Source organism: Psittacula echo (genome assembly GCF_963264785.1).
Source record: "Psittacula echo genome assembly, chromosome: 11".
Taxonomy (NCBI): Eukaryota; Metazoa; Chordata; class Aves; order Psittaciformes; family Psittacidae; genus Psittacula; species Psittacula echo.
Window position 1 is genome coordinate 8,859,435 of NC_137746.1, and position 16,615 is coordinate 8,876,049.

Sequence of the window (16,615 nt, forward strand, 5' to 3'; positions counted from 1 at the left end):
ATTCTCCATCACTCTCCCCAGTCAGGGGGACAAACGAGTGAAGTTTACATGGCACTGCGGGACCGTGCCACTGCCCTCTGCAGAGGGGCTGCACTTGGGTGATGCACCCAGCTTTGTACTTCCTACCCTTTCCCTTGTATTTGTGATTCGTTACATGAGAGCATCAACACAAGAGACTTCAACACAAAATATTTTGGTAACACAGTCATTAGTAAACAAAAACTAGGCAAAACCCCATTGCCCTTACCTGTGGGAAAATACCAATCCCATCACATTTCATTCCTGTTATGCAAAGACTTGACAGTTTGAGGAAATTGCTAATGGGACCTTTTACTGCCAGGTCACTAGTTCAAACCTGGCTTTGTCAGTAATGACCAAGAGTATCTGATGAATGTTTGATGATGTGAGATTAAAATATGGGTCTCAATCCATCTATCAATAGAAAAACCCTTCAACAACTTGAACCCCCTAAAGCTAATGCCTATAGGAAAGCCTGCAAGGCTGAAGCGTGAACGAACCTTCACAGCCCTACAGTAGACCAAGGTCAGGATGGGGGCATGCAGATGGAAAAGCTTACAGCAGTGATGTCTGGGCAGAACCTTTCTGTGCATAAACAAATCTACTAGTTAGTGCACTAAAATACTCCAGTAACAGTACAGTATGGAAGCGCCAGATCCGGTATTGTTCTCAAAGGGAAAATGAGAGGAAGATGCAAACATTAGGAAATCCAGGATCAAGAACTGGTTTATACTAGTGCCAAAACCTCAAATTCATAGTTTTGCAAGCTGAGAAGCTCTATTTGAATTTCTCAATTTTAGAACACTACCATAAAGTTGAAATTCAAATGTCAAGGTAACGGGTAAGGAGGTAAGTGTCTTTTCTTATTTTTATGAAATTGACAGGAAAATAAGTTATCACCTAATTCACTGCTTCCCAAACTGTCCCTTGCGCTCAGAAGGTATAAAGCATCGCAGGCAGCATCTGGCAGCTGCTGACAGGCAAAGACCAAGAGCTGATGTGTGGGCAAGAAGCAGCCACCTGCCCCTGGAGCCCAGTACCTGGGCAAGGTACATGTATTAGACATGGTTTGTAACACCCATTGCAGGATCCTGCTTAGCAACGCTTCCAGCTCTGCACCTTCCTGAAATCCCTCAACGCTTCTCCTTCAGGACTCGACCTACAGACCCAGGAAAACAGGGGGACCACCGAGGAAGGGGGGGGTGTGGGGGGGTGTCCGCCACAGGCAGCATTCAGGACTCCACACCACATGCTCCCGAAATGAAGGGACGGAACGAGTCGCATCCCTTGTGAACTCACCGAGCTCCAGCGGAGCGCTCACCGGCCGCTTGGAGTGAAATCAAAAGCGTGAGGGCCACCTGGCGGGAGCAGGGACGGGGCTGACTTCACCTCATTGTTCTCCGCACTTTTCCTGTGGGCTACATCCAGCTGTGGAGACGGCTGGCCGGATGCTGAGAAACTGGGGAATGCTGGAGGGGCCGTGCTGGCATCACCTGCCTCGGTAACATGCCCTGCACCTCAAAACATCCTTTACAAGGGAGTTATGTCTATGATGGCTGTGTCACTGCTGAAAGGCAGCATGCTTCTGCCAAGTGTAAGAGACAGAGGTGTGGGGGCTGGTGCACAGGACCTGCAAAAACATATGAGCACTGACTGCAGCCCAGATACCACCAGAGATGGACATTCAGGTGCTGCAGGCAGGGAAAGGCACCTCTGCATCATTTCCAGGGCTCAGTAAAGCTCAGCAGCATTTACCTGACCACTGGATACACTGAAGGACCAGGACTCAGCAGGTATGGTGTGTGCTAAGTGTGAGCACTGGAGCTACAGATCCCAGACTGCAGCCTGCAACCATCAGTCCAAAAAGTGTGTTCTCTCACAACTGAAAACAGAACTGGCAGTCACCTTCTCCAGGGTGCACAGAAATTATCTGCCCCTCCTGAGTGCATTTGTTATTCATCGCTCTTAAGTATCATTTCTTGGAGAAACAAACTGTATCAAAGAAACCCAGAGCATTAACCGCCACCTGATGACATCTTGCCAAGAACAAAGAATGAGTGTCACTGAGAAATAACATGAACTGCTATCAGTAGCCCTGATCCTGCTCCACCTGTGCTAGTACTCACTCAACACACTGTACAGGTTTTTCGGGCCAGAGATTCATCACAGTGAAGCCTGTGCCAGAAGATAGCTTCGTACCTTAACATTTGGAGTAGTCATCTTTTTGAACTCAACACCTTCCAGGTGGAAAACAAAAAAAGCAAACTAATTTTCCCCATTATTCCAGGAGTCTCAGATGTGGCAGGAAAAGTACTGGACAAACCCACAGCATCTGTATGGCACAAATAACCAGCGAACACACAGCAAACATCACATGCAATACTGCTGTTGAGCTGCACAAGGTGCACCTCACCTAGATCCCACCCCACCAGTTCCACAGCTTCAGAACAAAACAAAACCCAGAGTTAAAAATCCTATGGCCCTTCAACTACATGGCTTGGCGTCAGCAGTCTCCAAGGCTTTGGAGTTGCAAGTATAGAGAATTATATTTCAATTCTAGTATTTTCCCCCAGTTATTTATCATTTTATACAGAAGACACCATTCCTGTGCTTCTTTACCAATTTGATCCATATCGATTCACACACACTTCTTCTAGGATCTTTTAAGGCAACAGAAATGACAATTTCTGCACTAGTTACAAAATAATTACCCATAATAATTTAATAATGAGCTTTCCCTTTAAATTATTACCATGAGCAGCTGAGGAAATTGTCAATTTTAACAAGTTTAAATTCAAATGATAAATGCCAAATCTGTGTTAAATGAGACCAGCAAATTAGCAATTAAAATATTTATGCAAGAAGGCAAAAGATACTGTATTCAAGGAGCTGAAGAGCACTCTCCCATTGGAGTGTTTGGCAATGGCATGTGTTTGGATATCCCAGCTCCAAAACCCTGTGCAAAGGGAAGATGAAAAAATATCTAACCCTGTAATTGAAGCTGGACAGCGTTGACTGGTGCCCAGTGGGATTTCACTAGAATCCAAGCAATTCTCAGAATACCCTTGGGTTATATCGAGCAGAAATCCTGACCTCAGTCGTATTATTTCTATCATATAAATCTTTATCTGTGGGAAGCTTGGAAGAAAGAAACCGTTTCATGGCACCTAATTGCTTTGTCACTGAGAACAGAGTTGACTACACTGTCTACTTTTTAAGAAAGAGGAGGGAAAACCATCTTTCAAGCTGAAAGTGGAATACCAGTGTTTGAGCAGATCTTGGAACCCTGTAAGTGCAAATCCCACTTTTCCCAGCAAACTTTGCAGACACAAACCATTCACAGAGCACCAGCATCACAGGAACCGACTGCACCCTGGTTGCACCACGGCTTCACTCCCGATTTAATTGGTGGATTTAAATATGGAAATAATTATTGGTTTCCCCCTGTTTCAGTGTTCTCCGTGATTTCTACCTGCAGCCCCAGTGACAGCCCCCCCAACCCCGGCACTTCCCCACCACAGGGGCTGCTGCACCTGGCCCCAGGCTACCCCTTTCCAACCTGACCTCCCAACTTCATCCTCTTCATCCCACTCCTCTGCCACATTGAAAACAAGAAAAGTGAACCCTTTGGAAAGCAACTCCAGGCTTTTGGAAAGTTTGGAATCCCGTTGCACAGGGCTTAATTTCATCCAGAAGGGCCTGAACATCTTTCGAACATGTGTTTAAAGGTTTGGATCCCCAGGAGGAGTGAAGCACAGGTTGAGGGACAGTTTTCTGCCCAAGGAAAAGTTTGAGAGCAACATCAGAGGAGCATGAACCTGTCATAGCCAGTGCCACCCACTGCCTGCTAAAAGCACAGCACAAATATGGAGCCCATTTGTGTCTGAAAGCAGAGGGAACAACTCAGGACTCATCAGAGCACAGGCAGACCCAGCCAACAAAACCCCACGAGGGCAAGACTTGTATTTTCTGTTGAGAACAAGCCTGGGAAGAAGATTGCAGAACCCACCAGCAGCCGCACATCAGCCCAGACCGCACACCTGCTTCCACGAAAGGCAGTTTTCAGAGCTCAGTTTCTATTCCTTGTCCATACCAAGGGAAAAAGGTGACCCTGCAGCTTCCTTTATCCTCCTCTCCAGCTCCAGATCCTCAAAATAAAAAAACTGGGGACCTGAAAGCCACCAGAGCCATGTTAAATGCAGCTGTAACTCTGATGAGTAACGGCTGCATGGGCCCAGGTTCTGTGAAAATGCCCCTGAACACTTCAGTCCATCCCCATTGCCACGTAGTACAGCTGGATACAGACACATGCACAGACCTGAGCCCTCACCTGCACCCACAGAGCTCAGGAAGGGTCTGGCACACTTGGTTGCATCTTCTGCAATACTCAAGATTAATATTTGAGCACATCGAAGTGTAATAAAAAATCCTAGTAACAGTCAAAGGTTGGGTTTGGGGTTCTCCCACTGATTTGCTATCACCAGTGCAAAGGAAGGTCATGACCAAGCCTTTTTCCAGCAAGACAAGCACATCAGCTATATCCAAAACTCCACCACGCATGTGCCAAGATTTCCACCTTGAAAAGATGTGTCTTCACAGGTTACAACTTTTCACTTTAATTCACTTACCCACACGCACTTTCTAATACGAACGGGCCTTTGAGAAATTAATTTCCATCTGAAAACAAACAAGGTCTGAAACAGTTTACAAAGGAACCCATCTTTCAAGGACGTTTCCTTTTAAATTGCACAATGTGGCTCTTAGCAAGGAAAATAAATAAAACTTAATCCCTCTGCATTCCAGCTGGCATTTTTTCCCCAAGCTAAAAGCGAACAATCAATTTAAAGAAAACTCAGCCTATGGTCAATTAAGGAGCTGTATATCATTGCCTTTATAAATACCAGGTACCTATTCCATTGATTATTTTGATCCAGTTAAGTCAGTTTTACCTTTTAAATTCCTAAGGATGAAGTCATTTTCCCACATTGCAGTCCTGGGCTTTTCACATCTGTTGCTGCAAAATTCTGCAGATCGGCTGGTCTTTGGCTGTGGTACTCGCCAAAAGGGTTTCAGCTACCAGATTTATTTAAGGATGGGGATTATAAGCCTCCAGGAAACGGCAACCACTGGGAAAATTTGTGTCTGATTACTTGTAACACATAGAAATAATTTTTCTTTTTTTTTTTTTTTCATTTTTTAAAAATATTTTTTCTTTTTTTCTTCTTGTTATTTTCTCTTTTTTTGTTTCTAATTTGGGTTGGTTGCTTATGCCTATAAACTGTTTTCGTTTTACATCTTCTCTCTTTAACCAGGATGGGCAGCTTTAGGTTTAAGTGTGTGCCAGATAGACCCTCAGCATTGTTTAATCCCCTGCCAGCACCACCCAACCTCTGCTTCTCCCTGGGCTTTCCCCCTCCTTTCCAATCTCCCTTTTCCTCCTGACTTCATCCTCCTTATCCTGGTCATCGAAAAGGAGAAAAGTGAACCCTCTGGAAAGGGATTCCGGTTCTTGGGAAGGTGTAGAGAGCTCACCAAGTTTGCAGGCTACCTTTTTCTCTAAAAGACGGTGCTTGTTTTCAAGAAAATAATCAATACCTCAGAGCCACAGAATACATTTGCCAAGTAGTTCATCAAACAAATCATAACTTCCTTCATGCAAACAGACGGAATTTCCCTGGGCAGAGTCTTCACATTGACACTTGGCATTCCTAGGCACAACCACCTGATGCTGCAGCACCGCACCTCTGGGCACGGACTCTAGCAGCATGCTGGTAAGTACAATAGCCCTAGTTAGAAGAAACAGGCATTGCCGAAGAGAAAACCGGTACCCCTGGAGCGTGAGGGAGTGAACTATGATCCTTGATGTGATTGAACAAACGTATCACAAAAATGGGGAACAGTTAATTTCTAAACTCAGTATTGTAACACTGAAAAAAACTGAGTTTAAAATTGCATTTATCTTGCTATGTGCAAGCAAAGCCAAAGGGATTAGTAGGGAAATGTGTTTTGTCAGTCTTTCCCACATGTGTTTTTGTGGAGTGACACCATAGGCAAGACTCAGAATAAGCATCCCTTCCAGGACAGACCTCACTAATACACAACAGCTCCAGATGCAGCGGAGACTGAGAAGTAGCTCATTTAAAGGTCTCTTTGCACACATGGAACATGCAGGAGGAAAGAAGCCGGCATCAAACCACCACCACCTCCACAGCCTCAGAGCAACGTGAACCAGCAGTGCCTCCTTCTTGAGAGGGTCCAAGCCCGTGATCCAGCTCAGTGCTGTGACATCCTGCTTGCTTCAAACCAAGCAGCTTCTGCCCCAGCAACAGCAGTTTCACTCTATTTGGTTACTTTCATTCTGAATGCAGCTGGCTTCCCAACAGCACAACGTGCTTCAAGCAGCCAGTTCTCCTTCCCAAGCATGGATTTTTCTTTTGTTTTTAGACACGGATATCAACTTTTTTGTATTTTATACCTTATTTGATAATTTTAATTCTGACCCAACTGAAATCAAATTCCTTCACTATCTATGCCGGTTAGGAAAAATGTTACAGGTTTGTTCTCAAATATTCAGAGAGTTTGAGCCCAAATTGGTTGGTTTTAGGGGAAGTATTGAGTTAACTTAGAAACTGAATTTAAAATTAACCAAGAAAGAAAGGGACTCAGCATGAAGAGGCTTTCCCACACTGGAAAACCTTGTGCATTTCAAGAACTCTCTGTCCTGGCATAAAGTGAAGCGCTTCCCTAGGAATGAGGAAGGAAATAAGATTTTTCTACTGCAAAATAGCCAAAAATCAAGGGAGCCACAAGCAACACAATTCAAACCAAGGCTTTCAAATGAAATTACCTAGCCACAGACTTGTTTGCTCATCTCATGGAGACATCTCACCTTGCAAATACATTTCCCTGAGCCCAGAGCAATGGACTTGGTAAATCTGCAGCCCTGGGATACTCGATAGGACTAACCAGGCACACACTATCATCCCATGCAATGAAGTGCTCCTATTTCCAACAAAAACCACTCCGCCATAAAATTCCTGTTACTATTATATCACCTAGCTGGAAACATCTTTTTTGAGTCCAGATGTTCATCAATCACACCACCACCATCAGGAGTCCACATGAAAATTATTTCAAACCTCAACCTACACTTGTACCCTGATCATAAACACTCAAAAAGCATTTTTTCCCCATTTACTCATGCACAGCTGCAGAGAAAAAGAAAATCAACTCAAAGAAAGCAGTGTCCAAGAGGGAGTTCTGCATCAAACAAAGCTCAGAGGTCAGGATCAGTCACCCAGATGCTCTAGAGAGCATGAAGACCGAAGACTCATTTCATTTCATTCCTTACCTCCCTGCTCCCCCAGAGCAGCCTCCCCCTTTTCCTCTTTCCCCTTCCGGTTACACAGTTCATTTCTTCTGCAAGATCTAACTTGGCGCGAGTTTTGGCAATTCTCACTTCATCCCTGAACTTCCTGACCCATAACATACAGCCTGCTTGGCTTATCAGTATTTATGTCCCACCCACCCCCATTCCTTGCAGGCTTCTTTTTAAGTTCCTCCCAGAGCTCACAGTCCTTCGCTTTTCAGAAAATGGTGTTCTGTCAGCATTCCGAGTGGGGAAAGAACACAACCAAAAAGCAGCAAAAATGAACACACTCGCACATCCCTCCCCTCTTAACTTTGCAGTCCAGCAGATTCCAGTACTCGGTGAGCTCTGCATCATGAACCCTGCACAGCATCCACACTCCACCTTGGCTGGCTCTTACAAACAACTCTTTGTAATGGCGTTGGCACCTAACGTAGGGAACTCCCATCTCTCAAGAGAAGTTCTGTTCCTATGAGCTCCCCAAGCCAGCAGCCTCCCCTCCCTTCTCTTCTCTTTCTCTTGAAAATAACCTTTTCACAGTAAAGAGGTGCAGCTTTCATCTCCTCCAGCCCCTCTTGCCAGGATGCTCAACTTTGCCGACTGCCTGAGCCTCCACACCTTTGAACACCTTCTCCAGCATGGAACAGTTGCTTTCGGTTCAGTCCAGTGGGAATCTTGCAGCATCATTTCTCCTAAGAGCCAGCACATACCTTCCTATCCTGCCAGGCTCCTTTCCATCCATGTGTCCGACCCACAGCCCTGGATGACACTGTGGTTATTGAATCTGCTGTGGGACTGCTGGTTCTCAGTGAGGAGTCTTCAAGTGCACTTATCTCTTACCAGTGGTGGTGTGAATCCAGAGTCCTTTCTTCCAGCTTTTGCATTACCAGTGAGGTATGGACAACTTAAAGTAGAAATGGAAAGGTTCATTGCCAAGAGGTCAGGCTGACGAACAGCTTCTCAGCAGAAGCCATGAACACAAACCTTACTTTTTTGCTACTTTCTCAACACCACTTCCTGTATTTATGAAAGCGATGACATGACACAGTGTGGGACATCGAGGAACTGGAGACAATGCCCCTTGTGATTCCCTCCTGCCCCACTGCCCACATGCGAGTCCTGTAGGCGAACACAAGTTCCTCTCCTTCCTTCCCTGCATTCACCCTAAGGTATCTGTAGAGCAGTTACAACCCCATCAACCTTAATTTCACAAGACAGACCAATCCTGGTTTTTCTCTCTTCCTCATTATTTGGGCACCACTTACTCCCCACCATGTGAGGGAGATGATCTTACACAAAGGAAAACCTTCCCATTGCTCACATGAAGAACTTCTGGGATCATTTTCCAGCACCTAGGGACAGCAAGCAGAGTTTCACAGGGCATCCTTCAAAAACACGTTCTGTGAATTGAGGGAAAGTCTTTGTTTCACAATACTTCAGAGCACCCCGTAACAGTGCTGCTCCCCCCAAGCCCTCCACTTCCTGCCTCCACAGGCTTTTAAGTATGGCTGAAATGGAAAGTCTAAATTATGTAGATTAAAAACTTGGACACATACACATCATTTTGAGAGGGATTCACTTCCACAGAAATGCAGGTGTGGAAGAGCAGGACCCAAAGCACTGACTAACAGGAGTGAAAAAGAAGAGTTCAAGAAAAAAGCCTCACAATTTTCCCCCTAAACACACTTAAGCTGTCAATAAAAGCTTTGCAGTGAAGCACATGGAAAATCTACATTTCTGATTAATAAACAAGAAACCAAAACTGAGATACAGAATCACAGGATGGTGTAACCTCCTATCAGGTGAGAAGGAAACAGGTTTGGGTTTTGCTTGATATTCAGCACCAGCAGTCACAGCCTCTGGGAGCAAACAGGCTCCAGTGTTCTGTTATCGTGGACAAGATCTGGTGGCAAGGCCTGGGGGAGGCCAGGAGGTAACACCAGGACACACAGCACTGAAATGGAAATGGGAGAAGAGCGTGTGCATCAGAAGTTCCACTGAGCTCCAAGGGGAACAGAGAGCTGCTGTTGCAGGAGAGCCTCTCAACACATACTTAATCGACGGCATTTCAGTGCAAGAATCACATAACCAGGTGTAAAAATCTTCAGACGTAATTTATTAAGACATTCAGCTATGTCTGTCAGTCTACATCCAAATTTACTACTAAAAATAAAATAGTATCACATTTCACATTAGGAATACCGACTTTGAAAAACACTTGAGTCAAGCCTATTGTATAAATAAGTGACTAATTTCTCTTCATATCAAAATTCACATAAAAAAATTGCCTGCTCCCTAGTCCCACCTATTCCCCCACCCCAGTCCCTAGTTCTACTTGAAGCCATGATGAATGTAAAAATTTAAGTATGGACATGTCCTTGTCAAAGAAAAAAAGGTGCAAACCTATTAACAGCTTTAAAAGTGGCATTTGCGGAGTCTGATCATACACAATAATGTACTCATTCCCAAAGTGCAAATATCGCCAGAGTTTAATACTGTTTTAATTCAGCTGCAAGAATTAAACATTACACAGCACAGTACTGCAAGGCCTCTATCTGTGCCCTAAAACTCATCCCACTTGCCTCCTGCACATGGTAGCAAGAGGTCAAAGCGTTCATTAGAGCTTTAGTTTACTTCACGCAGCCCAGACTGTGCCCATTATTAGCAAAAGTTTCATATACATCAAAATATTTAAGACTCTGTCATAAAAGTCAAGAGTCACTATAGGTTACATGAATTCAAATGCAACTGCCCCACCAAGAACACCCAAAGCATAGACATGACGTATTAAGAGTGCTTCCATCTTCTAGTACAATCACTGCTGTTGTAACTTTGATTTTTGCTTACGTGCCATAAAAAATTGTCAGCGACCAGAGACTGGCAACTTGCTGCATTTAACACCTCTCAGGTACCCCGGGACATGGCTGTATGTGATACCCTCTTCCTGTCTGACAGCAATCTCTCACAGACCTCTCATTCCTCTTATCCCTCACCTGTGTCTTGAAAACACTCTTTCATTGCAATTTGTTTCCAGACATCCTTCCTATGCCCACAGTTCAGAGAGCTTCTGGAGTCATTTCTACTACATCTCACTGGAGTTACCACTACCAAGCAGCCCACAAAAATCAGCATGGGAGATTACATTTTGACCAGCATTAATAGCTAAACTTCTTTCGCAGCTGTGGAAGGATAGGTTTTCTTCTGAGTCAAACTTGGATCTCTGAAATGTGTTTGTTCCTGTGTCATCCTTTGTCACCTTAGAGCTGGACACAAACCCTTGGATCTGGAGCAGGGCACCCCTCTGGAACTGCCATTAGTTCTGAAGCACAAGCTGCTCCCTGGCTGGCCTCACATGGGCCTGTGTCACTGTCCATGCTTTGAGACTCCTCCAGGCCATCTTGTCCACCAGTAACCTGGCCATTGCTCTTGCTAGGGCTGTCTTTCGCATCTGGCCCATTGTCAGGTTCAGCACCAGGTGGCTCAGCTGCATCTCCAGGTCTGGTATTCTGCTCTGCAGTAGGATTTGGCTGTTGAACTGGCTCCGGTCCCAGCCCCGGTAGCTGTGAAGGGCTCTTAAGTTGGCAGTGGCACAGAGGGCAGGTTTCTTGCACATACAGCCATTTCTTAAGACAACCCGCATGAAAAAAATGGCTACATGGTGTGATCACAGCAGTTTTCATATCCTGAAAGACACAAAAGAAGAAGGAAGATCACATTATTTGTGATTTCATTCTTTTCCTCTCACCCCATGTATCCAATGGGTCCATCAGCCACAGAAGAGACTGAAGCAGTCTACAGGTAAATAAAAGAATGTTCCTTCCTTCATACCAACAAGCCTCTACATTCAAATACAAACACAGGCCAGGTCTGGCTGTTTATACCACAAGGATTAGAAATTAGCCAAAAAAGCTTTGTTTATAAGGTGTTAAGAGTCACAGAATTAGTTTGTTTAAGAAATAATAGTGCATGTCAAAATCTGCACACTTACAGACACAACACATAACAACAGCAAGCCAGAAATTAAGTAACCCCTGAACTCTGTCAGCTGAGACCCGCATGTTACTGGTCTGGTGTTTCAAACACCCTCATTCAATGTGGCACCTGTAGTTTTACTCTTCAAAGAGCCTGGAGTACCAAGTTTGGAGTCACTCCAACTGCTCTCCAACTACACGCTCATCTTAGGGTGATTCTTTCGCTGTCATATGTAACTGTAATTTCTATCCAAGAGAAAGAGACCTTGGAGCTAGAGGCGTGATAAAGATACTACTTTCAGCATTGATTTCTAAGGTACTTGCATCTGCTGGCTTACATTAGAAAGACTTGATAATTAGGTTTCTGTTATAAAACTGACATTGCACATGAAGTAGCAATGTCTATAAATACTGGGCTACTTCTGTGGAATAACAACAAATTAGTTATAGAGTACACATTGTCTTTCACTGACAAAATCTTTCACTAATGAAGAAAGGGCACATTTGCTGTTACTTTTGAGACCAAATCAACTCAAGTACAAGACGTTTCAAGCAAGTTTTTTGTGTAACTTGATTTTAAAAAAGCAATAAACACTTCCAAACTATCTCTTTATTCATAAAAGACTCTGTGGGTGACAGCCCTCCAAATGAATTTAACAAAGCAGAAAACTGGGTAATTCAAGTAATTTACTGAGCACAATATTACTCGTTAAACATGATTCAAGTAACTTATTTTATTAGTTGCAGACTGAACTTGACATTATAGAGATGTCTAAATTAAAGTCAATCTTCTGACACTTTCATTCTTACCTGGTAGCAGATGGCACAGATATCATTGTGTTGCTCCAACTGCTCTTTTGTGGCAACAGGCAGTGATTTTATCTTATTCACAGCATCTCTACGAAGAAGGAAACTCTTCCATCCCAGTTGGGCCCGCAACCACACATTGTAATAGGAGTGAATGAAGATGATCACAGAACCCATCACAGTCCATTCACCAAAGACTGTCTCCGAGACACCGTATGCCACCACACAGAGAGCGACGAGGAATTCCAGCAGCCGGTATGTGCCATTCACATAATAAATTACATCATCCATATTTTCTACAGGTTCTTTTCTGAACTCCTCCACCATAAACAAAACATAAATGAAAAGTGTTCCAAGCACCTGTAACAGTGAAAAGACCATAAGCTCAGCACTCAGTTCTGAACCAGAGCTTAAGTCATCCAGCATTGTCCATTGAGCTCTGCACAAGCCAGACAGAGAGGAGGTGAGCCCCAAAGGAGTAAAACTGTTGCTGAGCTTCAAGACAAATAGAAGTCACTCTTTCTTGCAGAGCATGTAAGCTTGGCTCCCAAGTACTTCCCCTTCCATACTTTTCTCAGTCCAGAACATAGCTGAGCTGATTCAATAGAAGTGCTGAGCATCATGAGCAGCAATTTTATAGTGTTATAACAAATATGCTTAGTGGAAAACATCTGCTGTATTTATACTGCTGTGTCACGAACATCAAATCACTTTCAAAGAGCCATAGCCAAGTAACAATACATAGTACTCTGGGAGGCAAAATAACCCAACTTTTTACTATGATAGTTATGCCCTCAAAAGCCTTCTGGCTTTACAATTTGAATTTACTTTCATTCACCTGTATTCCTAGCCCTTAGCCTCAGATACAAGCTAATGGAAGAGATTTTATACCCTATCTTGTACTTCTGCTCTTCTGTCATCCCTGGTCTTTCCTCACCATGTATATCCCCCTCTAGAGTAACAGAATCAACAGGTTAATGCAGGGCTTCACAGTTACTACAGAGCTAGCGTTCTTACCTGAAGAGAGGTTAGAATACTGCTGGAGATAATGATCAACAGCCAGAAATCCATGTGGAAAAATTGACAAATCATGTAGGCCATGTACGCAGGGAACACGAGTAAGAACAAACAGAGGCTGACTGCTCGGAAGTGCTTCCACAGACTCCTGCAAACAACACAATAGGGTTTTATTTTTTAAGTCAGGTTTAAGTGTCAGGATACAAATAGGCTGCCTGCTCAATGTAGGCACGTCACATGTTTGCTCAAGGCTTTACCTTGTTGAAAGGAGTTTGTATTTGACTCAAGCACAGTCTCATTCCAACCATGTGCGCCTACACCATATAGAGTATGAAAAGTTCCCTCTCATATGGCCTTTTCTGTTTTCAATACAAAGACAAAGACTATGGGCAAAAAATTCACCCACAGTAATTGCCATAATGGGTCTGATCAGTGGTTGGACAAACGAAGCATCTGAGATACTAAATATTTCAGATGAAATACCAGTAAAATAAAGAAAATATGCATGTAACTGTTTGTATGCTTCTCCATATAAACAGAGTTTACTCAGATTATATACTTATTACAACTCTTCTGTGTCTTTCTGCTAATATGCATGAGGCAAAGGTATTTCCTTTCATCACTAAATTTAACCCTGCTGCCATTAGAAGCATATTCCCCAATTCAGACATCACAAAAGAAATGTAGCAGGACTTGAACATCCATCTCTGCCATTCCTTACTCTGCTCCTGTCATTTACTTCTTCCTCATCTCCTCCCCAACCTGAATATACCCTCAATCTTTTTACACCCACTCATTTGGAAGGCTTTCAGGATATCTTCAGTAATTTACTATACTATCTCTGCATGTTCCTCAGGTATTTTAACATCATTTAGGTCAAAATATGGTACAGGAATAGCAAAAGGACAACAGCAGAAGCTGACTAAGAAACTGTCTGAAGAGAACACTGCTATGAAGCATGCAAGTCTGTGTCTGTAGGTGAGGGAGAAAGGCAAAGCTGAAGTGGAATTTATCCTGATTTTACCTGATTTAGAACTGCCTGGGAGATTTGGCAGAAGAGAGTTAAAACTCAGTATCACCAGAGACTGCTTGTTTAAGCTGGGCAGATGCTCATATCCTGGCTCTACTCCCTCTCCGTGTTACTATATTTGAAGTTAACATTGCTGCAGGCAGAACATGCTGGCTACCAGTAGTCTCTAGGCTAAACAAAATCTCTACACATAAATAAGCCTTCTCTTTCATTTCTTCACTTACAGGTTACAGAAAAAGACACTAACAATTAACAAAGATACAAACAGATTAATGCAAGAACACCAGATACCAATGCAGCTTTTTAAATCAGAAATTGAACTTAAACAACAATCCCACATCATCAGAACGTCTGGTGCACTAATGCAAGCCTTCTACCTCTTATTTTCTGCCAGTAAACCCTCTCATTTTGGGATCAGTCTCACAGAAAAAGTAAAAGGGTTTACAATATTTAACAGGAGGTCACTCTTAGAAACTTCCCACCCTCAACAGCTGCCTGAGATCACTGCATAAGAGGGAAACCTACCCAACTGCAGAGGAGGTTAAGCAAAACCATCCTGCAAAGCCACACAATGGAGGGCGGGTGGGAAGAGCACTGGAGTCCTGGATTTGCTTAACTGATTAACTGTGCTTAACTGCACCACAGTGCACAGACACTCTTGCGAGGGAGAATAATCACTGAACAGTGCCATGCTCAGGGTGGGCAGCCAGCAGCTGCAGAACAGCATGGCTTTACAAAGGCTGAATGGATGCAGTCCTGGGCAGGAGCAGGTGACCAAAGTCACCCCTATTTGCCAGCACCCAGCATGAGGAAAAGTATTATACCACATGCTCTTGAGAAACAGCATAGGGAGGAGAAAGCTAGAGAATTTAGACTGGAAAAGAAATCTGCATACAAAAGACATGGTAAATTTACAAGCTACTAAAAAGCCAAATCAGGCCATCAATTACTAGTTTATCACTTCCTAAACCAGCATTGAGTAAGTTTCATTTTAGGAAACCAATCTCTTACTTGTCCCTTGAGGCTCCCAGTGCCAAGACAATGGGATCAGCGATTTCCAGCATGGACTGAAGTATGGATGCCACCACGATGAAAAGAATAATACTGAGCAGGAACGCCCGATGCACAACTTGGAGCTCAATCAAACCTGTCTGCACAGCCAGGATGAGGAGTGTGACGCCTTCAGTCATTCCCCTGCAGATTAACAGAGTCAAAAGAACAATCAATCACATCTTTCTGTGTGTCAATGCTGGTTCAAAAATACATCTAGAAACACCAGGAAATAAGCTCTTTCTGCCACAACCCTTCAAATATCTTGTTTTAGCTTTTACTGATGTCCCTGCTAAGGTTTTAATCAGAGGAGTGTTTTCAGAAACACTGAAGTGCTGGGGGTTAGGAACCAGATTTCAGACTGCTACTGCCTCAGTGTGTGGGCTACATGCAACCCAGCAGATATCACCCAATAAGAGAGTCCCCCCCAGCACAAAGCATTGTAAGGACCCATGCTGTGTGTTAAGAGGAGGAACCCACCCACCTCAGTGTTGCCTACACAAGCCCAAAGCAACCCTGCTATGTCTACATCTGGGCACCAGTCAGCCTCATTCCTAGATCACCACGAAAACCCCTCTACCAGTTACATTTCCTCATCAACACCCTCCTGTCTGTCCTTTGGCCCGGGAGAAACATCCTTGGCTCAGGAAAAACATCCTTGGCTCAACAACCCACCCAGTGACCAGTTCAGGCAACCAGCAATTTAGCCATTTTTCAGTTTATCCTCTCTGTACCTACACACTGTCCTCTTCTTCTTGGCTTGGAACCTCAGATTGAATATAATACCTCTGAGTTCCACAATTCGGCACCAGTATTTGACACAGTTAAAGAAAAGATCACCAAGAATTGCATTCTTACCCAAAAGATACTTTTAGGTAGACTACTCCTGGGCACCCCTAATTTATACCATTTTCACTTCCACATCATAGAATTCAAAATATAAAACACTCTTTTGCATATAGTCTAAACTTTTCTACAGAGTTAAGGGCTGGAATAACTGAGAAAGGTAGTATCATACCTAGGATCCCAATTTCATACTGGACAAGTTGGGACAAGTGTTAAGAAAAGGCAGTTTCCATATTTTGGCTATTTCCCATAGTAATTTACAGACAATCCATAAAATGCTGTGTTTTAAGCCTCACAGATTAGTAATGTTTCACACATGATGACAGGGTAAATGAGGAAATGGAAAGATGAAGTGTTTAGATTATCCAAGCATGTGAAAATTTTCCAGTGACTCATGAAAATGAAAGCACTAAGACAATCCAAATCCCAACTAAAAGCCCTGAATTTATTACAGAAATTAACCATCTCCCAAGAAGTCTGTGACAAGCTGTATTTTCACCTCAAATA

At 43.6% G+C, this 16,615-nt stretch overlaps 1 protein-coding gene across 8 annotated transcripts in view; it reads right to left on the reverse strand.

Moving 5' to 3' along the window:
• Positions 1-9,482: 9,482 nt before the first annotated feature.
• RNF145 (ring finger protein 145) overlaps positions 9,483-16,615 on the reverse strand; it is a 53,194-nt gene continuing 46,061 nt past the window's right edge. For all 8 annotated transcript variants that reach the window (XM_080626906.1, XM_080626911.1, XM_080626909.1 and 5 more), the window contains 4 exons: positions 15,224-15,406; positions 13,183-13,330; positions 12,169-12,525; positions 9,483-11,070 (listed from right to left, as the gene is read on the reverse strand). In XM_080626906.1, the coding sequence (XP_080483032.1) occupies positions 10,645-11,070; positions 12,169-12,525; positions 13,183-13,330; positions 15,224-15,406 (1,114 nt within the window). In that variant the 3' untranslated portion in view covers positions 9,483-10,644. The remainder of the gene's footprint in view (positions 11,071-12,168; positions 12,526-13,182; positions 13,331-15,223; positions 15,407-16,615) is intronic.